General features: G+C 36.8%; 2 protein-coding genes across 9 annotated transcripts in view; one reads left to right on the top strand and one right to left on the bottom strand.

Moving 5' to 3' along the window:
- LOC129773218 (dual specificity calcium/calmodulin-dependent 3',5'-cyclic nucleotide phosphodiesterase 1A-like) overlaps positions 1 to 26,549 on the bottom strand; it is a 544,686-nt gene that overhangs the window by 172,358 nt on the left and 345,779 nt on the right. The gene's annotated exons all lie outside the window — the stretch shown is intronic.
- The window catches only part of LOC129773219 (maltase 2-like), a 44,462-nt gene continuing 29,566 nt past the window's right edge, over positions 11,654 to 26,549 (top strand). For 2 of the 3 annotated variants that reach the window (XM_055776812.1, XM_055776811.1), the window contains exons 1-6: positions 11,654 to 11,974; positions 23,827 to 24,579; positions 24,644 to 24,931; positions 24,989 to 25,725; positions 25,789 to 25,929; positions 26,250 to 26,312. In XM_055776812.1, coding sequence (XP_055632787.1) covers positions 24,040 to 24,579; positions 24,644 to 24,931; positions 24,989 to 25,725; positions 25,789 to 25,929; positions 26,250 to 26,312 — 1,769 coding nt within the window. In that variant the 5' untranslated portion in view covers positions 11,654 to 11,974; positions 23,827 to 24,039. Of the gene's footprint in view, positions 11,975 to 23,826; positions 24,580 to 24,643; positions 24,932 to 24,988; positions 25,726 to 25,777; positions 25,930 to 26,249; positions 26,313 to 26,549 lie in introns of those variants that run through there. The other variant, XR_008742667.1, reaches the window with a different exon arrangement.

Genomic DNA, 26,549 nt, shown 5'->3' with positions numbered 1-26,549 from the left:
AAACTGCCTTTGGGCGCGCTAATCTGATAGAGTATCTTTCTTTCACGCTTACTTCAAGCTTTAATGAATGTCGACAGGGTATCTTGAATAAAGCGAATCACTTCGGAATATCTAGATAATAAACATAAAATGATTGAACATTATACAAGTGCGGACTGGAGAGCTCTTTTATGTAGGCTATTATGAAAATTTTCATCTCCAACCAGGGAAACATCGTATATTTATTACGGATAATTTTCATTCTTATTAATTAAGAAGTACCTTCCAAACTCGAGTCCACCGTGAGTAATTGATTTTCCACCTTACTAACCATAGAGCTAGGAATATTGTTCATATATAGTTTTAAAAATATATTTAAGAATTTGACTCCTTTAAACTCGTGTAACTGAGCCTGTAAAAAATAAACAAATTTAATAAAAAAAGTAAAAAACACAAAATCAGGAAAAATCAGGATCATTTCAGAAAAATCAGGAAAAATTGAGCGTTTGTCAGGATATCAGGGAACGTGCCACCGTGTCACCGGAATAATGGCTTGTGAAGCCTACTTTCTCATCCTTTCGCCTCGTTGATTTGAGGCTTATAAGCTTCCTCGCTTTACATGCAAAGTAAATCATGAATAGCAATGATACGCATCGCCGAGTGTTGATATCGTTGGTGGAACATCACATTGTTACCCGATTCGAAGGATTCGAGAATCGAATCGAAGTAGAATGCCGCTGCGAGTAGGTGGCTGGGATAGGTAAACATGAGAATGACTTTGTGACATTGAAGAAAATTTTGGTGTATAAATCAATATCTTATTAGTGTTTTCCTAGCATTCTACACGTTTCGATCTAATAATTTACATGTTATTTCAGCTAAAACAAACATTATTTACACAGTATATGATATCAACCATTCTTACATATTTGATCGGACGACTTCTCATGCGTTTGAAGAAACCCATCTATCTTCATCTTGAATTGTGGCTCGAGAACAACGCAGGATATTGCCAGGAAAATGCCACATGAATAATGCATTCAATGAAATCTAAATGCTTCCAGTCAGAGCACGTCGTCATGTGCACAATGTATGTATTTCATAAGTGCGCATTTTAGAATTTCAGTGCAAATTCCCTACGCAATCCAACTTGATTTCCACATCTCATGTTTATGTGTAGTTTTTTCTTCAGTGTGATTGCAGAAAGTCTTGGCAGAAAGGTAACCAAAAATATACGAGCACATTCACGCTGTTCTTTAAGCATCAAATGGGCTGGGGCTTCAGCGATAAAAAAAGGACACGAAAGGATGAGCTTGAGTGGAGATTTCTCCGCGAGAAACGCTGCTGTCGGAATTGGTTATTCTCAGATTATTTGTGAATCCGTTCGTTTCAGTGTTTCAGGAGGGACGGGAGGATTTTCCGGTGGGCGTTTGAGGGGTTGAAAACCGTAAGCTATTAATTTAATGAGCTCGTCCGATCGGAGTATGAGATTTGTTGGGTTTGTGCTTGTTACGGTTGGATCGTTATCTTTCATCGACTGATTCTTTATTTGGTTGATTGACTGTGATTTATGTTTGTGTACGTGGGTCAATTCAACTGGGAGATCAATGGGAATCCATGTACAAGGGTCGTTTAGAAAGTGATGCACGAAATGGTGTGATCAGAATTATGCAATCAAACAAATACTTCTGGATTTTGGAATTTTCACCTATTTTCTCTATCTCCAAAATTAAGCCGAAATGTAGATTTCGCGTCCCTAACAGGATTTTAGATCAGCAATACTTTCCTACCAAAGCAGGAGTTATTCGCTGATGAGAGAGATTTCAGAATCAACGTGAAATCAACTTCCCAGTCATAACAAACTCGTTGTTATGAGTTTGTAATACCTGTCGAAACAATGCTTCAACGGATAATAATCCAAAGTTTACTCATTCAACTTTGAGGAAACATCGCCGTGGGCCAGCCAGTACAGAGAACGCAGAGTAGAGCATCGTGTACAGCATCTCATTAAATTTACATTGAAACACGTAACACTATAAAACTAAACCTGCAGATCAAATTTTACGCTAGCTTCCGATCCCCTCGAGGGGGTTTTTTGCTGCTTCACATTTTATCAGTGTTTGTGGCTGAAATCAACTCGGGGAAGTGGTTCCGTTCCTCACCTCAACCGTGCCAGAGTGAGAAATTGGGACTTTAACTCGGAAAAGGGTTCTCGATCTGACAAGATGCTTCTTGATGGGGAGTTAATGGTTGAGTAGTAACGTTTGACGGCTTTGTACCGTTCGTTTTGGATTGGTTGTGAAAAGCCAAATGGTAAATACGTGTGTATTTGCTGATGTATTGCCGGTGTTACCTCAGTGGGATGATGGAGACAAAATGCGGGTATGTGGGTTTTTATTAGGATGTGTTTGAGGATGAGCTGAGTTCGATGCAAATTAGTTGTATATTTTTGTCTTCTCAGCTGAAGCGGCGCTGTTGCTCTCGTGGGAAGCTCGAATGTTCATCCAGAGAGTTCAAAACGAAACATTTCATGTTTATTCGTAACACGCATCAATTGCTATCCAATCGATATACCATGAAGAAAATTTCCTACGCGTATTCTTATGTGAAGCACTGGCAGGAACGTGATTATGTTTGATGAATACGATATGAACCGCTTCCATGCGGAATATGTTTACATTTTCATAAAGTATAAGACTTCAAGCATAATTGAAGTTATCATCCCACCCTTCAAAGAGAGGATAAACGAACGGCACAATGGGACGCAGCGTAAATATCTTTGGGTCAGTACACCTATGAAATTCTTCATACTTCTTCTTCTTCAATGGCACTAACGTTCCTAGAGGAACTTCGCCGTCTCAACGTAGTATTACTTGCGTCATTCTTATTAGTACTTAGTTGAGATTTCTATGCCAAATAACACGCCTTGAATGCATTTTGAGTGGCAAGCTCTAGAATACGCGTGATCACAGTGCAAATCGGAGGAAATTTCTTTGACGAAAAATTCCCCCGACCAGAACGGGAATCGAACCCGAACACCCGGCATGTTAGTTATGACGCTAACCTCTCGGCCAAGGGAGCACCTTCATACTACAATTCATAAATAAAACTTGATACTTTCACATTCCATTCAAAATTCACTGCTCTCGCTTCACACGTGACTAAGTTCTCCATAAACAAAGATCAAAACCCCAAACAACAGTTGAAACAAACATACAATCGAAACAAATGGTGGCTGGTATCCACCGCATTTTTCCATTTTAGTTTATTTCCAGCAGCACCAGCATCAGCAAACAAGATGTTCTCGGAGGAAGGATTTTCAATCTCATACCATAAATTGAATTTTCCGGGGGTGTGCACAAGATTTTGCTGGATACTGACAAGGATCGCTGAACGTGATTTTTGAATATTTGGCCAGCCACTATCGAACAAGCGTATGGATAGAATACACACAGTACTCGCTCGATTTTGGCCACACGCCAAGCAATTTCAAATTGCCAGAATGGAACCATGACAACAACACTATCCAATTTTATCTCCCGGAAGTCTAACCCACGATTCTGTGAGTCATTATGAATGTTAAAGAATTGCACGGTTCGATTTCATGTTTCATGTTGCCAAAATCGAGCGGGTAGTGTAACTTCAATGCGCTGCTGCTGCACCTCTGGTGATGCCATTAAGGGATCATGTTGCAAAATCGTTCTATCGTCGTAGGTGAGCATGCAGTACGAGGACTTGAAATGTGCTGCAATTTTCTTTTTTGTTTGTGCAGAGAAGAAGATCTCATATTCATATCATTTTTTGGGAAAAATGTGGCATAATAATTCACAGACCTGTGTGAACTTGAAGAATTTTATCAATTCAATATGTTTTCGCTGGAATTTCGTGAACATAAATGCTGTGTTAAAAATTACTAGAAAAAACATGTGACAACCGCAGTATAGATGGTTTCCTGTCAATCCCACCAAACACACAGCAAACCCTCTCTGACGGTTTATCGTGGCTTAATCACCGTTTGTGTCGGCTTACCGTGATTCAACAACAACTGTTTTCACTTGATGTTGTCGTAAGTGACTAACTTCTCATCGTCAGTCACCGTAAATTTCCGAAATAGACCGATTATAGGACTTTTGAGCAGTGATTGGTGTATGAAAATTCGTCCAGTGTGGTGGTTTTTGCATTAACTTTTGTTGTACCCATAAATAGAATTTCGTTTTGTATCCAGTTTTACTCAAGTTATTCCAAACGATTTTTTATTGTAATTATTTGCAGTTGCTTGGCTTGTTTCTTTCGGATTTATCGAACTAAAACTGTAAAATAGGGCGTTTATCCTGTTCGTTGGTGTACATATTCGACGAATGCTCAAACAATCTGAGTTAAGCAATCAATTTATTACGTCTTTATTCCGAAAAAATAATGGATTCATTTATCCCCAACATAATATGTTAAAAAACAACATCATATATTTGACATGTGCTAAGAACAGACATGTTTATTATTGACATATCAAACCCAAATTCAAACATTCAAATATTTCATTTAAATGGAAAAAAAAATCTATGAACAAGAATTGATTGTTAGTTTCAACAGAATTATGATAACAGAAAAGTTGACATTCGTTTTATTGAGCACATAGAATGTATACCATCAATAAATCGAAAAAAAGGAACAGAAAACTGTTAAAATTTATTTCTGCAATACAGTTCTAAATTGATATCCATCCTGAATCATTTCAGGATATTTTTTAGTTAGAATAGTTTGGCAAAACGCCCAAAAAACCCATGTGAAGCGATTGTAACTACTCTACTTTGAATCCTCGAATGACACGGCCCAATTTTGGCCCAGCGCCTGAATTTTAAGTTCTCAAAAAAAAATTGTGCCAAAGTCGAACGGGCTTAGAATTTTCGTAATACTTCCGATGAAAAAACCACTCAATATAGAACATTTTCGTTTATAGCTCGATTCGTTTGTCACTAACGTTGTGTGATATTCATCAACTTCCATTTCTAAATGGCTTTCCAAGGCCGAAAGTTAGTTTTAGTTTTTCTAATTGGCCTTTCTCAATACTAGTGGTGGATTAATTGGAAAAGGTTACAGGAGACTGTTTCTTGCATGTTGATTGTGGATGTTTGAAAAATTTCAGCATTAAACTTTTTCAAAATAATTTAGTGACTCTGAAAAAGACAGCTTAGTTAGATTGCCTGGTATTATTGTTTGTTTTCTCCAAAAGTGGTGCAGACGAGCGATGATGTGCGAAAAGTAGAAATTCATCAACGCGAATAACATTCAAGTATTCATAACATAGACACTTAAAAGGACAACCCGTTCTCTAGTGATGCGTGAACAAATATTTTTGGCGATCGATTTGAATATTTGAAAATATTAATAATTTGTTCCAGCTTTGATGGTATTTCTAGCGAATCTGCTGCTGTTACACTTATAGATATAGAGGAGCTGCTAATGTTACACTTATACATATAGGGGAACTGGAGAGAATATGGACAGGTTGGGAAGAACTTTGTTGTTTCTGTGGAAGCTTGTCGTATAAAATTCCAATGTAGCTTTTGGCAGTTCAATATACTGTATCCCGAAATAATCCGTCAAACGTTGTACAAAAAGTATTTTCCAAAGTTTTTTTACAGAAATAAAAAATAGAGCGGGAAGTAGAGAATTTTTTGTGATGCTAGTAAAGTGGACATATTGTGGGGGTAAGATGAATAGGTAATGTCATTTACGATCCGTTGGAGATTATCACTCGTGAGAGGAATAGTTTTATTCGACTAGAGTTCGTTCGTTAATGGTGAACCTACCACGACAGGTGAAATGACTACTTAAAAAAATACATCGAATGTATTTATCTTTTTTTTTCAATATCTAACATTTACCGTATTGTGCAAAATAATATATTTTTCGTTATACAAAGTAATACAGCCATTCCAGGCCAATTCGAAATAGTGGTTCTCAGTTTTCGTGAACATTGGTTGAAAAGCTGGATTAATCCACTAAGAAAAGGTACCGTGTATTTCTCATACTATGTTCACCCAGCAGCTCCGAAATCCGCCAAGTGACGTTTATTGTAGTTTATTATGAATTAAATTTTGAAATTAAACCAAAATGCTTAATATCGAGGCCGCAAAAATAACATCCGTGCGCAGAATCAATTACGATTTTTCGCGTTTGTTCACCTTTTCCATTTATAACAGTTTATCAGTGTTATAGAGTGGATCAAATAAATTAGAATAAAATGTAGGAGGTGTACTCGGTGACATTAATATGAAATTTAAAATGGAACCGTTAAAATAAACCGCAAGTCCATGTTTCCCCCGTCTCACCCGCACTTCCTCTGCTTAATGTTTTCCAATGCATGATCGGTTATTGTGATGGAATTTCGCGAAGAAACCAATATTTAGAATCACATTATGTACACTCGGATGTACACTGTATTTCGCAGGCACAGCATATCAAAGTCGAGATGAAGAATAGAAGGTGGGAAGATTCACGGGTTTTGGTTGTGTTGAACTTTGATTGTGTTAGTAGCCAGGAAGATAGGCAGTTCACATATCAGGCATACCAGTCAGTTACTGAAATGGTACAAAATTGATTGTGTCAACGAATAACGTTGAAGGAGGATATACAGAAGCTAATTGCAGATTTCTAAATCATATTTTTCGCATGATGAAAAAAAAAACAGAACATATCACGAACTGGAATGTTTATTTTTTTTTTTGATTTCAGAAATAGTATTCTAATGTCTACTATGTTTGGAACCTTTTTTTCCCATGCACTGTCAAATGTTTATTCTTCACAGGAGCAAAAGATTGTGTGACTCTGATTTCGTTCGTTTCCGTTTTTGGTCGACGTAACGAGAATTAAAATTGAAATGAAATTGAGTTTAGAACACTTCAACAATACTGAAATTTCAGTTTCTGTTAAAATGTCGGGCCATTATGATTTTGAACGCTAGCATTGAATTAGGAAAAAAAAACTAATTTCATTTGCTTATTTTTACTTTTAATAAGAACACTTTTCCTATGTAGTGGACTATTATAAGAAAAGTAACAACATAAACAAAATCTGTGACGTCACAGATTTAAGAAATCTTCCCACCTTTCATTTTCCATCTCGTATCAAAGTAATATTCGTTCCCATGGCAACTTAGCACTTGTAGGCAACGTTGTCAAATTAACTCGCAGCAATAACATGCATTGTTCGCTGTCTAGAGTGACACTGAACATTGAAATCGCGGAACCAGGCTTTTGTAATTGCTGCACGACCTCAACTGATCGTCGCTTGCTTCTTTTAGAGAGCGGAACTGGGGTAGCGCAAATTTAAGCAATAAAAACGTGGGATTCATCGTAATAAATTGTTATAGATTGCTTAAATTGACTGAGGGAAAAATCTCATATATCCATCAGGACATGACTAAGCAATAAGCGTTCGAAATGTTCAAATACACAGCGCACTTTCGAAGAAACTGTATAATAACTGTTGTGAAGCCATCAAACAATTCTATTTTCACTCGTTATTGTGGGAACACAAGTGTGTAGAAGTAGAAATCAACTGTGGTACGTAAACATGCTGATTGTTTTTACACTTGAACATTTGTATAGTTTTAGATCGCATTTCCAGTGCGGCTAGATCAGCTGATTGTAAACATATTTAAACTATTGTAAACTATTAGTACCATTAGTAAATATGCATCACTACACCAACTACACCAAGATTACATCACCCACCTCGGAAAATTAGGACGAATAAAGTTATCTAAAGGCGAATGAACTGCAAAGTCTAAAACCTCTCAAAAAAGAAAAGAAGAACAAGAATAAAGTCATCAGTTGAATACCAATTTACGCTTTTATAATCATTATGGTGCTTAACTATAATCGTAAGAAGGAAATCTCTACACGGAATTGGACTATATTCGCGATGCGACCGGTTTTCCGTTATTCAATTTGTACCCCAATATGTTTTCCCGAAAGACGTAATCTAACGTCAAAAGTTTGAAGCCTTTAGAACCTTAGAGTTCATTTGAAATTCCAGCTGCTTCTGCTTTCGTTTATTGATTTTGCGTCAGATGGAGTCGCAATTTTTACACGCTTAGGTATTTTTACACGAGTTTTGATGGTATTCCCACTAAAATCAGAAAGGGGATTATACTTTATTCCGCGCGGCGAATGATGTGAGATGGCTCAAGTCACTGCATTCCCGTAGGCGAATGGCGTGACTATAGTTTGTCACAAGGTGAGATTTGGAGTCGTATATTCATATGTTATCGACTCGGGTATCAAAAAGAAGTTGAAAAGTAAGGTAGCTTCCACAATGGAGCGAGAAACATTGCTATCTCGACACTCGCCGCGTGTAATAAGGGGGAATATAAAATTATAATAATATAACATTATCAGACACAATTTTCATTTGAGATATTGCCACAACTTTCCTATGGCGACAACCTTCAAAGTTTGAGTTTTTTGAAAATCGAAAAATCGCCTAGTGAAGGAAATCGGGGTTTTCGAAAAAAAAAATTTGATGCCAAATGTTATAAAATCGTCGTTAAAACGTCGAGATCTAGTGTCATCTCGAAAAAAATTTTTTGGTCAAAAATCGGCACTCTGGGACATGTCCAGATTTACAGTTATCTCAAAAAATTTTTTTTGTCAAAAATCGATTTTAAAATTTTCAGGCGGAAAAACGACCAAGTGCTAAAAAACATTTTTTTGGCAAAAAAATAATCGAGATAACTGTAAATCTCGACGAGTAATGCAATTTTAAGACTTTGGCATCAAAATTTGTTTTGAATACCTCGATTTTCGGTGAATTTTCGTTTTTCGAAAAAACTAAAATTAAAACGTTTGTTGCACCAGTAAATGAAGTCCGAATGAGCTAATATTTTGCATAGGGTATATTATCGCGCAAAACTACATTTGGTAGCAAGTTCCGAATGAAAAATCGAGATAACTATTTTTATTGGCACCCAAAACAATACTTTTCGTTTCGGATTTTTGACCAAAAAAATTTTTTTCGAGATGACACTATATATCGATGTTTCATGCCATTTTAAGACATTTGGCACCAACAAAATTTTTCGAAAACCCCGATTTCCCCGGGTGATTTTTCGATTTTCAAAAAACGAGCTGATATTTTGCATAGGGTGTTTTTTTTCATGTGGAGAACATTTTTTATAGGGTAACCTTTTGAAATTCGAGATGACCATTGGCACCCTAATATACAGCCATTCCATGCCAAACCGATATAGTGGTTCTCAGATTTTCGTGGAAAGTGGAAATTTTGTTCTTTGTTGCAAACCATTAGACCCAAATTTTTGATGTTTTGATGTTAAAGCCAATTAGCTCTTTTTTTGAAAAAAAACGGAAGGAAATTTAGGAGTTGGAGTAGGAGTGTTGAAATTGTTGCGAAGAATACAAAATAAGTGATAATCCTTTGAATCCGCTTGGATGGTCCTTCGATTTATTGGATTCTCAAGAGATGTCCAATAAGCATCTTCATATGTTACGATGCTATCGGAGAACAAATTTAATAAAACTTGTTTGGCAAATTATTTTTATTTCAGTTCAAAAACAAATTCATGAGTAACGATATGCATTAGAGTGTCAATGAAAGTGGTCATCTCTAATTTACGCATGGGACTTTCTTGATTCTCTCAAAAAAAATACAATATACAACATTTCAGTTCAATCGGGCTTTGTTTACTATTGTCGCATTGTCGCAAAGACGCCAAAGTTTGAGCCTTCCGAAAACCGTAAAATTACCCAAGGCATGAAATCGAAGTTTTGAAAAAAAAGTTGATGCCAAATGACTTCAAATTGCATGAAACGTCGAGGTCTACTGTCATCTCTATTTTTTTGTCATCTAAATCCCGAAGTTCGATTTTTGATAATGTCCGTTGTGTGATTTAACGGGTTTCAAAAAACTAAAACTTTTACGGCTGTGCGAAACTAGTAAATAAAGTCCGATTGAGCTTAAATGTTTCATAGGGTATTTTTTCGCGGGAATCAACATGGAACTCTAATGTGCATAATATGCAACAAACCAAAAATTAAAAATTAAAATTTTCTCTAAAATATTTCTACGTAATTCTCGCAGCAGGAATTTTCGGGCTCTTCGTCTCCATCAACCTGATGTAGTTCCAAAACTGATGGAGCATTCGTACCCTCAGCAATCGAAATAGAATTTTCTTCATCGTAGAAATATGTGTTTAGATGCAGAACATTGTTGATCGATCAAATTCTTCAGAATCGAAAGTATGCATTCTTTTACAACCGATAAAGGGCCATCAGCATTTTCCATGGCTTGACAATGGAATCAGCCGGTACCTCGTTCCAAGCCTCGGCTACCCAAAACATAGCATCCCTAATGTTGAATCGTTTAACAGTGTCATAGAACTCTCCTTGGCATCCAAGAAGCTCACGCATAAGCTTTTGCTTGACCATTTGAATAATATTTTGGTCCATGAGCTGTAACAAGGCGATGGTTTTTTTTTCGATTTTCAAAACATTATCCCTCCCCCGGGGGCGCTAGTCGATTTCTGCCTACGACACTGCAACATACAAATAAATCAGTGCAAATCATGGTTATTTTACGTTTACCGAGAGAATTTTTCAATTAAATGCTAATAACATTTTCGAGATTCCAGAACTCAGGCTTTCAAAAATTTGCTCTGCTACGGCTTCTTCTGTACCGGATTACCGAAATGCGCAGACAATTATTGTTTGCAATCAAAATAAACGATCAAAGACATCTATCTCCTTTGAAAATCCATCTTGAATTATTTTAACAATTTATTGGGGGCTTGGAGAAAGTAAAAACATATTTAACATTCATTTTACAAATCTATGTTGACAAACATACCGTTGTACGCTTTCTCTGAAGTGCAACCCTGCTTAAACTCAGTTCTTGTGGATTGATATCAATGGCAACAACTGAGGACGCTAATACCCCAACAGCCTTGCGATTGGAAATTCTTTTGTGGTCAATAATTTCGATAACAGCATTAGTTAGTTATTGTAGGTGTAGCCTTTCACTTCGTCGAATTTCCTTCCTTGTATGTTTCACGACTACTTCTCAGACGGTTACACTTAACCGTGTTGAGTTGTTCCCAATTTTTTGAATTTTCCTTTCTCGATCATGCTTACAAACTACTCATATATCGGTTTCGACGGCTTCCGAATACTCAAGCGGAATTTTATTCTCCATATATTGGTTTCAGTACTCTGCACGGACCGCATCATGTCGTTGTTTGCTTTCAAATTCCACACGATTGAATTTATAAATCCATTTATGCGTATCTTACTTAATTTCATACTTCTCAATAATTTTAAATCCAGCTTATAAAACTGAGTAAATGAGTAAGAATGGACTTTGTCATTCGTGTGGTTTGTTGGTGAATCGGACATTCCTAGGTTCAATGGTTATTGCGTTTTATATTTCAAATAGTATTTTTTATATCTATAGCCCTCCCGTTGGAATTGTTGTAATAGCCATTTCTATAAGTACACAATTCCATTCAAACTATAACTGTAAAAAAAATCAGCAAAAATTCATGAGAAATTCACCCGAGTTAAATGAACTCGACAGCTGAACGCGTACGGGTACGGTGACGCACATGCGCATTGTTGTTGTCGGTCCTCGGTCGAAAATCTCTGCGCTCATCAGCTGAATGTCAAAACATTCGTTACGCCAGAGCAAACACCAGATTAGAAAGAACAATCGGTCGCCTTCACCTTCGAAAAGACAAGTGTTCTGCTGTTTTTTTTTCTCCAGAAATTAAAGCGATTTATTGTGTGTTGTGATAAATATTCATCCATTAGTAGCTGTCATCCAGCAGTCGTGAGGCTGGGAACCAAGAAGCGTGCCAATGCTCGTGCTCGGTAGTGACGTAAAGACAGCGAGAAGCGATCTTTGTCCCTTGTGTTGACTTTCGTTCGAGGCGCATTCATCACCCGTACACATGTAGTTCAATCCGGTCGTCTCTAATCTGGTAAGTGATGAGAGGAACCTTTTCAATTTTTTGAAGAAGTGTGTCGGCAGAAGAGAAATGCGTTCGGGCGAGTTGAAGCATCCGTTACCGGTAGTTAGATAACGGAAGAAGGCGAGAACCCAAGTCGAGAGAAGTTGGTGGGATAAGCGTTCAATTTGTTCCCTTTGGATGAATTAAGCGCTTTTACGTGAGTAGAGTTTTGATAGTGGCTACATGCTCTGATGAGAAGTATGAAAGCACGGGGATTGTAAAATAATGAGTGGATTAAGTCACAACAAGAAACTATAATGGGTTACGCATTTTAAATGAATTATACTCACATTGATGCTTTAAATAGGGATCCATAGAGTGCACATTTTCCCATTAAGCAATCAAAACTCTAATCTCTTTCTCCTAGATGGTCATATTGCATTTAAGGTTGTTTTAAGATTTCTGATTATTCGATATTTGACCAAATCGTTTTAAGGCGGCAATTGAATCCTGAACTTAATCACTTTCTATTTGCCACCATAATTAACATCCGCTTTTGCATTAGAAATTCCGCTCAGAGCTCTAATCAATTCACGTTTGCACTCCACCTGTTTGGTTTTCCCAGAACTCATAAAATCATCATGTCGATAATCGAAATATGTATTTGCTTAGTTAACTCATGAATAATTCAAAACCATTTTCAAGCACAAAATTCCCCATATAATTCCACTGAAATTGGAACGAGAGACAGCGGAAATCTGGCGGCTTTCTCACTCCTCCCCATTGATCGCACTGTGAGAACCCAACTTGCTGCCGTTTCCACCTTGGGTGCAGAGCTGTGGAAACAAGCTTCAAAAATCTGTGACCCACTCAGTATCCTTCTGTGTGCTTCTCTGTATCAGAAATGGAATTGCTAGCATTCGGCCGGAAAGTTAAATCCTACATTGTAGGTATTCAACAACTGTGCTCAACATTTTCCAATTGTGAAGGTGGGCCTAGCCATTCCTAGAACGACTGTAAACAATTGTTGTCGAGCGTAAAAAAGCAACCAGCTAGTACGCTTGTATACTTCAAACGGTTTTACCCTTTTTCCATGTTAATTGACTGTTGAATTTTTCCGTCTCCATCCAACCAACCATCCGAGGAACCTTTTTCGCTCATTGGATTATCTCAACTGGAGGAGAGCGGGGGCAGAATCCTGCGAATAAAAGTAAGAGTTTCCATCTGTGTTTATCTTTCTCTTGAAGGTAGACAAGCAAGCACACGAGCTGCTGGGGTGAGCCCTAATAACCGCCCAGCCGAAGAAAAGCTGAGTGGAGGAAAATTAGCTTATCCACGCCCGACGTTATTACATGCTCTTTTTGCGGAGCAGCAGCGGAGAGCTAATGAATATTTTCCCAGACAAGCTTCCATCTTTTCCCATATTTTAGCCGAATAGATTTTATAAGGCATTCCGTTTGAGTCATAATTGAAACATCAATGTTGATTCAAGTCGGAGCAGCTACTTCACATTGTTCGAGAGTTTCGAACTTGTGTTTGTTCCTATCCGATGGTAAGCTTTCGCCTGAAAGGAAGGCAAATGTTATTCTTCGTGCGAATGTAAATCGGTTTATAATACCACTCCCAGGAAACGGAAGCCTTTCATGTGTTTCAATGAATAATAATACAAATTTTTATTCATTTTATTACTTCTGAATAAAAAAAACTTACAGGACGAGTAAACGTTCAATTTCAGGATGGATTCCAACACCTGATCCGAATGTCATCGGTTGTATCCTGCTTCCGGAAGCATTGTTTGTGTCATCTGGAGTACCGCGTATCACCAACTGATGAAAATAATTTTACAGGAAATTCAAGCTGGATCACTGTGTCAATATAGGCTTTGCTTCCATCTCTGTGGATTTATTTGCGAATAAATTTTTCATTATTGCTGTTTGTTATTTACGCTTCAAACAATAATCTTCATTCGTATGCAGTGTTTGGGTTTTCTGAAATTTTATTCTGCAGTTGAAATGATAAGTGGATCGCTTTAACATGTTGAATGATATAATATAGATTAATGTGGTTTGCGACGTCAAAAATATCCATTCAAATTGTGTACGAAAATTCGTCTTGCTCTGATACATGCGTATCTTGGAGCTTACCGCTTAAAATTATGATTATAGCATGTTTATGGAATCGGAGTCTTTATCTAGCACTAACAAAGGCTATATTTTATAAGTGTGTAAATAATTGGATTAATTGATCTCAAAAAGAAGACAAAGTTATCAATTCATGCGTACGAATAGTTTTTCAAGACTGTAACAGAAAAATTTAAAAATTTTCTGATAAAAAGTTCCCTGGGTGACATCAATGTGATGTGATATGGTTTGCCATTTCATTATGAAAAGTACTTATGAAAGATACTGAACAACGTCTCCAAATTGCGCATACTTTTTGTATGAGAACCATGATTCAGTTTGAGAACCCCATTGTCAAATTCGGCAAGAAAATTCTGTTCAGCGATTGAATTTATTTTCGTTCAATTCATTATAATTCGGTAATATGTCACCCTTCTAAACTCGAGTCGACCGCGAGTAATCGGTTTCCTATTTTTTTAACCATAGAATTAAGTTAACATGTCAATAAATGCTAGTAGAAATTAAGTATGGCTCCTTTAAACTTATGTAACTGAGCCTGTCAAAATAAACGGATTAATAAAAAAAATATGATTCGGTTGTACCCAAATCTAGTCCAAATGAGGTGGCACTTCCTAATTCGTCGTGTTATGACTCGAAGATGGTGAGAAACTCAAAATTGCCATTTGTAATTGTTTCAAAATTAACATACCTAATGTTTAAAGTGTTTTACGCTGTTATTTTTCAATTATTTTACATAGTCATGCAGCGTTCCGTTACAAGAGGCAGAAATCTTCATTCATTTTGAAGATGAAATTTACGGAATTGATACACAGGACGGACTCGATATATTACAGTAGGGTGGCAATGGATGTATGACAATAATTTCCTCATCAAATTTCAAAAAACCAACATGTACATTTGTTTATAGGCCCAAAAAAATTAACTGTGCAAAATTTCAGCTCAATTAGACATGATTTAGGGGTTTCTTCCATACATCAATTTTCCCAGAAGGTCGATTTTTGGCCAAAAATTTCTCAGATCTCGACGTTATATGGATTTTTAAGTCATTTGGCATCCACTTTTTTTTCGATTTTACACGGAGTTATTGATCTTTTTTTTTTAGGCTTAGTGGTTTTTAAGGTGTAATTTTTTATTTTATCCCAATCCATTATAAATTTCATTGTTTCTATCAAATTAAAACTATTTAACTGCTCTACAATTTGTTCTTTCGCACTCAACTTATTTTTTCTTAATTACGCTTTAACTATATTGCTGCAATATAATATTATATAATAATATATAATTAGTCGTTGAAATTTCAAATTTTGTCTTAGCCACATTTGAAACATAAAAAATGATCGAAAATTGACATTTCGATTGAACTTCCTCTAAGCCAGCCGTTGTAGGCGTGTGTCGGAAATAGTGTTCAAATAAAAATAGCAAAGAATGAAAGTAAATGATTTTGGTTTGTCCAGTCGAAAATATGATCATGGTTTGCCCACTTTTCTGAATGCTCTAATTCAGCGCTCCTGTGTCAAATAAGGTATTCGAATGTTTCAAAACATATAGATAAAATTGTCTTTTTCATGATTTACAGCAGTTTTATAATATACTAGCTGACTCGGCAAGCTTCGTCCCGCCCAAAATTTGTTTTTTGTTATCAATACCTTCAAACATTCACGTTATATTTCACTATGAGCAAGTTCATGGGTTCAATCGCAGAACTGTTCATTGATTGATCTTCTATTCGACCCCGTTGAATTTACTTTTTACTATAAAATTGCTAGTATTTCTAACAAAACTCATCATTAAAATATCAGATTATTTTCAGACACAATTCTCGTTCAAGATTTTTCAACCACTTGCAAATAACATGTTTCTCCGTTACATGAAATAAATGTTTTATACAGAAAATATGATAGAATAAAGACAGCCCTAAATCGGACAATTCCTTCCTTGAGTTCTGCTCTTATCAACAAATTTTTTTTGGTATAGATAGAAGATATAGGGGTGCGTTTCATCACATTAAAATCCATTTCCAGTTTCGAATAAAGATCAGTTTCGCTAGCGCAAACATCAAATGGACTAACAGCACTTGTCACTATGTAATTGTAGAACATATGGAAATTTAATTTTCCGAATTTTTACGAACAATTTTCAATTGTCATGTTTGGTTTGAATATTTCTGGTTGAAATATTTGTAATATTTTTATGGGACCCCCTCTCCATTCCAGAGGAGGGAGGGATGTCATACCGAGTTATGCAGAAATTTGTGTTTCATTTGTATGACAGCCCACCTTGGTGTTTAACCACCATAGAAATATTTATTGCATCCTAAATCCTCCACATGCCAAATTTGGTTTCGTTTGCTTTATTAATTCTTGAGTAATTCAGAAATTTGTGTTTCGAGTAATGCATAATTTTGTGTTTTATTTGTATGACAGCCCCCCCCTTAGAAAGGGGGGTGGAATGTCTAACCACAATAGAAACATTTATTGCACCCTAAAACCTCAATATGCCTTATTTGGTTTCATTTGCTTGATTCATTCTCGAATAATGCAGAAATTTGTGTTTTATTTGTATGGCAGCCCTCCTTTGAGAGGGGGGGGTGGTGAGTCTAACCATCATAGAAATATTTATTCCATCCTAAAACCTCTATATGCCTAATTTGGTTTCATTTGCTTGAATAATTCTCGAGTAATACAAAAATTTGTGTTTCATGTGTATGGCAGCCCCCTCTTAGAGATGGGGGGGGGGGGGGTGGGTGGAGAGTCTAACCACCATAGAAACATTTATTGAACCCTATAATATCAATATGCCTAATTTGGTTTCATTTGCTTGATTAATTCTCGAGTAATGCAGAAATTTGTGTTCCATTTGTATGGCAGACGGTCTTCTTTCTGGGGAGTGATGGAAAAGAAGTAATTTTTCTTTTCCTAATGGCACCCTGCGATGTACCGGAACTTCCTGCATTGGGAGCGTCAGCAACAGGCTCGTCGTTCTGCAGAATGGAGTAGGGATTGTCCTGAGTCGTTGAAGCGGAACTCTTAAGCATTTCTGCATAAGTCCGCTTGGAACGTTCCTTTAAGGAACGCTTGAGTTTTTCCCCTCGTTGTATGTACACCGGGCATTGAGAAAGATCATGTGGAGCCTCGTCGCAATGAAGACACTTGCGCTCTTTTGCGCAAGAAGTCCCATCATGACTCTCTCCACAATCTGCGCAACGTTGTTTATTGCAACAATAGGCGGCCGTGTGACCGAGTTGCATACATTTGTTGCATTTAATTACCCGGGGTACAAATAACCGAACAGGTAAACGAAGTGCACCTATTGCAACGTAGTTTGGAAGAGCGGAACCCTCAAATGTCACACGAAAAGAGTTTGTCCGATTGAGAACTCGTTTGTCATTTTTAAGTGACACAGACTTCAGTCGATCGCATTCAAGAATCTTCACACTTTTAAGTGAGGAGTTCTTGAAGCGACCGACACCATCGAGTATCTCTTTTCGAGTCAAACCCTTTTCGTTTATTACACCGTCTATTTCAACGTTGCAACAGGGTACGTATACGCGATACTCAATCGCAAAGAGATCACAGCGCGTTATTGCATTCGCTTGGGTCCTGCAAGAGACGACAACTCGTAATTTGTCTGGCCCCATCCGAGTAATTTCAGTAACTTTGGAAAATTTCTGCGTTAGTACTTTTGAGATGCGAATGACATTAAGAGGTTTTGATTTTCGTCTAAAGTATACAATGAATGGACCTTTGAATCCCTCCGGGTATTCCTTTAGACGAAAATCATGTTTTTCATCAATTTCCTCATCTTCAGAACTTTCTACTTCATACACAGAATTTTCGTCTGCTTCATCCTCCTGCTCTTCAGAAGGTGGGTCAGCATCAGAAACATTCAATGACGTGGATGGGGGATCCTCCCCACCCTCAGCCATAATAATGAATTAGTCACCTGTTCGATGTGAACAGAATAATAATAAGAATAATAATAAAAAATAGAAAAAAATAAATGAGTAAATAAATTATATTTGTATTCAAGGTATATATAAATTATATTTATTTCAATTTTTTATTGTATAAATTCAAAAATGAAAAAAAGTTTCAACAAAAGTTCAACGGTAATGTAAGAAAAATGTACACCCCTAATGCCAACGCTTGCCGATTTGGTAAATACAATGTTGGATAATGGTGTAAATCGTACACAGGAGGTTGAAGGAATGATAAATGGAACAATAGAAAAATAAACTTCTACTTGCCGCTGCTGTGTAACGTGTGATGAATGTGTGTTGATCTGAACTGGATCCTCAGCGTCTCGATCGTGCACCACTTTTTATTGAGCTCGCTTCACTCACAAGCGCTGATGAAAAAAAGCACAATATAAATCTGCGTGAAAAAAAAAACACCGTTATCGGATCGATTCTCAAACTTGTCCCAACTTATCCATTGTTTTATATGAATTGTAAGTTCTATGTCAATAAAAGCACTCTGTATAAGTTATGATATCCAATCATTTATCGAACTTTTTTTTGCTAGATATAAAGTATACCCTTTTGTAATTTAACAAAAAATTAAATTGAGCATTTCCATGCCGTTTCGACCGAAAAAATCGATTTTGACGTGAGTTTTTTTTCGGTTTTTTTCTGTTGAACATTGTACATAATTCTATCTTTTATATACCGGGAATTTGTGATTTTGAATCCTCCCGCTGAACATTTTTAATTTTTTTTCAGTTGGTACTACTGTCAGTGGTCTTAATGTCAACTTTGAGCGCGAGCTATTTAGTGTTTTTGAAGTGTCATTAAGAACAAGTTAACTTTTTTTCACTAATTTTTTATATAGATCAAAAATATTGTGTGATATATTAACCCATATAACCAAATTTTTTAAACAAAAATCTATTTCTAGTTTTTGTCTTACTCATACAAAATTTTTACTAATTTAAAGACATTCAGTTGGTTAACCTGTCATAAAGCCGTAACAACTATATTGTAATCCACAGTAAATATTTTTTTTTTATTTTGATATTTTGCTTAACCAAAGACCTCTGAAAGTATCTGGCAATACTCCAATTTTTGTAGGACTGCTAAAAGTGTATAATATTAATTTGAGAGTCATTTTTATTGAAAAAACGCAATTTCAGAGCGCCGGCAAAAAATTCTGTTCAAATTCGTTGAACATGCAACAAGTTGATAAATGTTCCACTGTAAGCATTCTATTTGAGATCTACTGTGTTAGTTCATGCAGTTTCTTCAATAAAAGAAATGGTGTATTTGATGAAAAATTCAAATTTCATAATAATTTATATAATTTATATATATGTTCTATATAATTTTTTTTCGCTGCACTAGAGATATTGTATTAATATAACCAAAGGCACAATAAAATGAGCTTACAAGGCAGCGATAAGCAGCGTTTTTGGGGGTTAACGGGCGGTGACAACTATATTGCCACCAATTTCTTCAACTGTTTCAATAATTTATTTTTTATCAAAGATAATGTGTTCTTCCTCATGTAAGGATTATGTTCTCTGAAGTTTGAGTCGATTCCTTGCCAAATTTCCATGTCCTTTAAAAGGGTTAAGGCAGGATTGTATGGTGTATTGAACAAAAAATTGTTAAAAAATCAAAATTCTGGGTTTGTCTAGATTTTTGTCGACATTTTTTTATATTTAATTGCAAATTTCATTGAACATTTTCACGAGAACGTCGTTTGATGCTTGTGGAAGCGGACACGGTTTGCTGACGAGCAATGATAATGAAGTGTCTTTCTCAAGGTAGGTGAAGAAGGAGTTTGGATTGAGTTTGTCCACAAGAGCCCTTCTCAGGACTAGAAATGCAAAAGTTTAAAGTTCAACACAATCATTCAATCAACATTTTTACGGTTGATATGTAAAACAGTAAATTTTAGGGAAAAATTTTCCCAATTGCGGCAATGCCATTTCACCACCACGGGTAGTTGTGGCTAGAACTTTACCCCAAAACATTACTACATTGGTTCGTTCATCCGGATAAAAGTCTGAAAAATTATCCATGCGTAGCTCTCTGAATTCCTCATCAATTGGATAAATAATTTCTCTTGGAACCAAAATTATCAGTAAGTGGTAGAACGGTTTGATGTTTTCTTCTGATGGCATTGGACGGGTCCAGCATGGTCAGATTTATCATAACAGAGTCGTTAAAGTTGAAGTTGATGCATTACATTAGCCTTAAATTCGTTGAGCCGATCAACACATTTTTTCCCTCGTTTACGTACTCCCTAATGAGTAGTTCAGCCGTCGTCCAAACCTACACATTTTCCAAGCTCTCGTAATTTTGTTGACCAAACGCATCTTCATTCAGATCTTTCAGCGTTTGTATGATCTCATTTGTGAAAAAAATATCCAATACCGGGCGAAAAAAAATGCTCGAATGAAGAATCGGTAGGACTCTCACTTTGAAATAGCTTGTTCATATTTTCAATCACTTTGAGTATGTATGACAAAAATTTCTTTGGTTTTCACAACATGCAATTTTTTGTCCCTCTTGAACAACGAAACCATCTCGTTATTAAACGTTCTAGAATCCGTTTCGATAACATCATAAGGCCATGAAAGGGGTGTTCATACAATGTTTGACCGAAGTCAAATATTTGTCTCTTTTTGACAGATGAAATTTGATCAGTCGCAGCATGCTTCAATACTCCAAGACATTTTATGTTTTTACTACATACTTTGTAGAAACCAGCATGCTTATCGGTGCTTTGAGAAAGCCAGCTCAGTCTGGCCTCTCAATCCCTTCGGTGATATCAGTGATGCAGTTTTAAATAATTGTTTCAATAAAACTAGCGCAAACTAGTATTCAAACCAACTCAATAAAGTCAAATGTGATTGCAGATTTTTTTTTTAATTTGGAAAAATCTGGGCAAAGTGCGCAAAGTCTGGACTAGACAAAGGACGGATATCTGGATGCTTTTCCAAAGTCTGGAAGATTCCGGACAAATTTAGAAGTCTGGCAACCGTGGGTTAAGCGGGTTATCTCATCATTTTTTCATCAAAATTCAACAAAATAAATGGATGTAAAGTTATATAAATATTAATTTAATTGTAAGTATGGTATTATAAATTACTCACAAATACAGAAGTAGGCAATTATTTTTTGGAAAAAAAATATAAAAATCGCACGTTGATGATAAAAAACAGTGCTATGAGATGAACCTGGTGCCTTTTTTCTACTAATGTAACCTCTTGAATGAAATTAGTAAATGAGTGTATTCAAGTTCTAACAAATTTCAAACCACAAATGCCAAATGCACTTGCCAAATTTTTCATATTATAGAACTTATGCGCGCTCATCTATTTGTTGAGTTTTTGAAAAATACAACAGCAATACTTTCTACTAGAAATCAAGTTGGATCACGTAACACAAATTATACTGTATTTTGAAAGTTTCAAACAAGAACTGTTAATTAATGGTGGTAAATTTATCGTCGACCTCCAAAATCAATTTTCGTTCATGTCGACCCCTGAGAAACCAATATCGACCCCAAGGGGTCGATATCGACCGCTTTGACCCTTTGACCTTTGACCTTTGACCTTGAACCCTGCTTTAGACATTGAGCAATCAAAAGTACATGCTTCTGATGGTGAGAGTTAATTTGACAATCTGCTCAAATTGGTTTATTAATGTTTCGCGAATCCTTCGCGACCCTCACCCAGCGCAAACATTCATTCATCGGTCCTTGTCAGTGCTACCACATATTTGTACTAAAGATTTCAGATAGTGCATTCTGTGTATGTCCAAGTAAAAAATATGTGCGTACGATTTTCCAAAACTAAAAATCTGTAGCTTTAAAATACTGTATATTTCATCCTCATAGAATCATTAATCTTTTAATGCTGTTGTCGAGTGTATTATGTTTCTGTATATCAGAGTAATATGCACCATTTTTTGTGCAATGTATACAATTTTGTATATAATATTGCACCCACAAATTATAGTTTTGATTTGAACTAATAATCTTAAAACTAAATGTTTCCAATATATAAAATTGAATTGGTTTTGGTCTCGAAGTATTCTGGTTGATGTGCCTAAAATTCAATTGCAGTAAAAGTAAAAGGGAATAAGGGTAAAATTTCGAGAAATGAATCGTAGAACATTGATGATATCTTGCACGCAACAATGCTTCGAAAGTGCGACAATAGGCACAAAGTCTGTTGGCCGGGCGATGGTGGGGAAGTTGTTTTTGTGAGCAATTTCACAGAAGATAACAGCACGCATTATATACGAAAAACATTCTAGCTGGATCAAACAACACTCAAGACACGACAAGGATAACACTAACATCGTACTCGACCTCGATAAATTTTAAATTTAAAGGTTCAATGAAACGGTAAAAACGTGTGAAAAAATTTGCTCGGAAAAGCATACAGTTGCGATATAGCAGTGATGCTAATTACGCCATGACAATAGAAATCGATTTTCTCAAGCTTTACAATCATGTATAATTTTTCTATTTAATCACTACTATGGGCAATAGTTTTTTCTCAACACAAAATAATTTTGTTTTCATTTATTCAATTTTTCCCAAAGCGATCTGAAACTTTCAGTCTGAGTTGTAATGGTGCTCCCTTGAGGTTCTCTTGATTAGAGAAAACAAATATAAAACAAAAATTCACAGTGACATGGACGCCGTTACACGTGTCCATGTTTTGGCATTTGAAATACACTGAAACAACGTAGAGAGTTGGAACTGCGCGTGCATTATAATGGGAAATGTTTCTTTCAAATGTCACTAAGCTATTTGAAGCTCTTTGTTCGTCCTTTGCCAGCATGTGTGCATTGTGCTTTTCAGTTAACTCTCGTACTCGTTATTGAATTTTTGAATTTAAATAAGTTCTTCAATAGGATAGCTGATTTTTTTTCTGTATGGTCTATTTGTGGAAGTTACACTCCGATGCGATAATAATAATTTAAGTATCATAATTTAATATCATAATTTGAAACAACATTTTGGGTAGCCATAAACATATTTAGATTGGGATTCGATTGCTTGTTCAAAACAAAAAAATCCACCTAAACTCGGTTCATGTACTTTCCTGATCGGATGGGAACACTTTCAATTGAAATTCTTGTGCAACAAATTAATAAAAAAAAAATGGGTGGGTTATAGATATGATATAATCGCAAGGTTGACGTTGGACTACCGTTTGCTTAGTAATCATTTGTTTGTATTAATTAAATTATTGATTGAATGAAACAATTTTCGAATTCAATTGAAATCAACATATTTGCTATGTAAGTAGAGAATTCCAACAAGTACCATGTAATGTATGGCACCTTGGTTTTGATGGCTGTGTTAGTGAACACATGTCGGTGGGAACAAAAATTTCCCCAACATGCATGTATTTGCAATGTGAATTTCCCAAGGCACCTTGGTTTTGATTGATGTGTTGGGGGAACTGTAAATCGGGCCAATCAAAACGGGGCAGTTAAGGCGTTTAGATAGCGCTTGACATTTTACAGTTATTCAACTGCTTATCTCAGGAAAAATAACATTCTATTAATTGTGATAGATGCGTGGAAATATTTCCTATCAATTGATGCAAACATCTTTCCTATCTATCAAGAAATGTTTGAGTTATAAGCATTCCAAATTTTTAATTTTTTCCTGCATGTTCTGTGTTTATGTTTTCATTTTATCCCTGATATATTCCGGTTAGTCGTAGTCCCACGTTTAAACGAATTCGCTCGCTACATCACATTATTAATTGCAGGTCCATTCTTTCATCTTATCATTGCTTTCTCTGAGCGTCACCAGCGACAGCAAAAATAAAAGCAGTAACGAACATTATCACCTGCACATTGCAAAAACTTTTAAAAAGCAAAACGTACACAAACGACAAAGAGAAGAGGACAGAAAACTGTGCAAACGGGATTTGCATTTTATTCAAATCAGTTTCAGGGTGATCATTCCAGCTGAGAGCAGAATGAAAGATTACCTGTTGCTGTATCAACCAGCTGGACTGTATCAGAAAGTTTTGCTGCTCGCAGTATTATCAGCGGCGCTCTGTTGTGCCACAAGCGGCGGCGCTGATGCCAGAGACTGGTGGCAGGATACGGTTTTCTATCAAATATACCCTCGGTCCTTTAAGGACAGCGACGGCGATGGGATTGGTGATCTGCGGGGTATCACCTCTAGTTTGGGACATCTGGCAGACGCTGGCGTGGGGGCAACATGGCTATCGCCCATCTTCCAATCTCCGATGGTAGATTTCGGCTACGACATTTCCGATTACTTCCAAATTCAGCCCGAGTACGGGACGATGGAAGATTTCGACGCGATGATGACGGAAGCGAATCGATTGGGAATTAAGATTATACTGGATTTCGTCCCCAATCACAGCAGTGACCGGTGCGAGTGGTTTCAGAGGTCGGTTGCGCGGAAGCCGGGTTACGAAGATTTTTATGTGTGGCACGATGGAAAGGAAAATCCGGGTGGGGGAGATCCTCTCCCACCCAATAATTGGGTAATTATTGTGTCAAGCTGGTGGGTTGATCCGCTAATTTAATGAGTGATTAATCAACTAACAGCAATCGGTGTTTTATGGATCGGCATGGACGTTTCATCCGGAACGGGGTCAGTATTATCTGCATCAGTTTACCCGAGAACAACCGGATTTCAACTTTCGCAATCCGGCGGTGGTTAAGAAGATGAAAGACGTGATGTTGTTCTGGCTGGAGAAGGGTGTTGCTGGATTTCGGATTGATGCGGTGAATCATTTGTTTGAGGTAGAGGATTTCAGAGATGAACCTGAAACTGGAACGGATCGGGACCCGCTTTCATATGGATTTACACATCATTACTATACAAAGGATTTGGTAAGAATGTGTTGTGCTTTGTTGGTATTCAATCACTTTTCCGATCGTTTCACATAGCCTGGATCCTACGATCTGATCTACCAGTGGCGTGATGTTTTGGATGATTGGAAGAAACAAAATGGAGGACCAACTCGAATAATGATGACTGAGGCTTACGCCAACATTAGTTTCACCATGAAGTACTATCGTTCGGCTGATGGTACTTGCAATGGAGCTCACATTCCGTTTAACTTTTTGCTGGTTACCGATCTGGATCGCACATCAACGGCTCAGGATTTTGTCTTCGCCATTAACAAGTGGTTGATTTATATGCCGCGTGATAGGGATGCCAACTGGGTTGTCGGGAATCACGATCAACCGAGAGTGGCTTCGCGATACGGGGTGGAGCGGATCGATGTTATCAATACGTTACTGATGACGCTGCCTGGGATTGCCATTACGTACAACGGGGAAGAAATCGGGATGGAGGACTATATGAATATCTCGTGGGAAGATACCAAGGATACCGCTGCTAAAAATACAAACAGACAGGTTTACATGCAGTATACACGAGATCCGGAACGGACGCCGTTCCAGTGGGATGGTACTAAAAATGCTGGCTTTTCAACGGCCAACAAAACTTGGTTGCCTGTGAACCCTAACTACGTTCGGTTGAATTTGGAACGGCAGCGAAAATCCAGGACCAGTCACTATCAGATGTATCGGGAGCTTGTCGAAATCAGGAAGCATGATACGTTCCGGAGAGGATCGATACAACTGATTCCGTATAACGATGAGGTGATCACTCACATCAGGTGAAGAGTTATAATTTCTGTGTTGCCGTCAAATATTTTACTATGCTCGTAGATTGTTCACAGAGAACTTCCATCGGAAGATACGTTCGTAGTAGTCCTGAATCTTAGCCCACATGAGCATATGATTGATCTTTTGATTTTCCCTCGATTGTCGGAGGAATTGAGAGTAGCTCTGGTGTCACCGACCTCCACACTCAGAGTAGGGTAGGTTATCCATTTAGTTGATTTTCAGTCACATTGAACAAAAAATTGATTATCAAAATTTTTGTTGTGACCGTAGTGTGTCTTCGATCTTATTGCCTAGCTATGAGACTCCCATAATTATTTGAAATTTATTTTTGAAGTCTTCCAATGTAGTAACTGTCCGTCCTAAATTCGTATTCGATAACTTCGAATTTTGCATTTTGCATGGATTTTATTATTTCAAGCTCATCCATACTACTTTATTCTTATACCATCAGTTCCCAGTGAGAAATATCTTCAATTGTATTTATTTGTTTTCAAATTATTTTTGTTTACAACAGTGATAAGGTTCGGCGCGCTAGGTTAACAATCGGGGCGTACGATTCATTGATTCTACGAGACAAGTAAGTGTAAATATTTCTGTAATAATCCATGAGTGTGCTGATGTATGTAGATTACACATTTGCGATATTTGTGGCGAGTCAAAATTATTTGAAAGTAGTCTTTATGTTCCATTATTGCATTAATGTTTCAATTTTGATGGTACGATAAATACCCAGATTTAAACACCGTGTCGAGTTCAAAATATAATATAAATACAGAAGAATCATAACGATGATTGCACAGTAACTATCGACGCC

This window comes from Toxorhynchites rutilus, chromosome 3, assembly GCF_029784135.1.
Source record: "Toxorhynchites rutilus septentrionalis strain SRP chromosome 3, ASM2978413v1, whole genome shotgun sequence".
NCBI lineage: Eukaryota > Metazoa > Arthropoda > Insecta > Diptera > Culicidae > Toxorhynchites > Toxorhynchites rutilus.
This window is presented reverse-complemented; position numbering and strand designations above follow the sequence as displayed.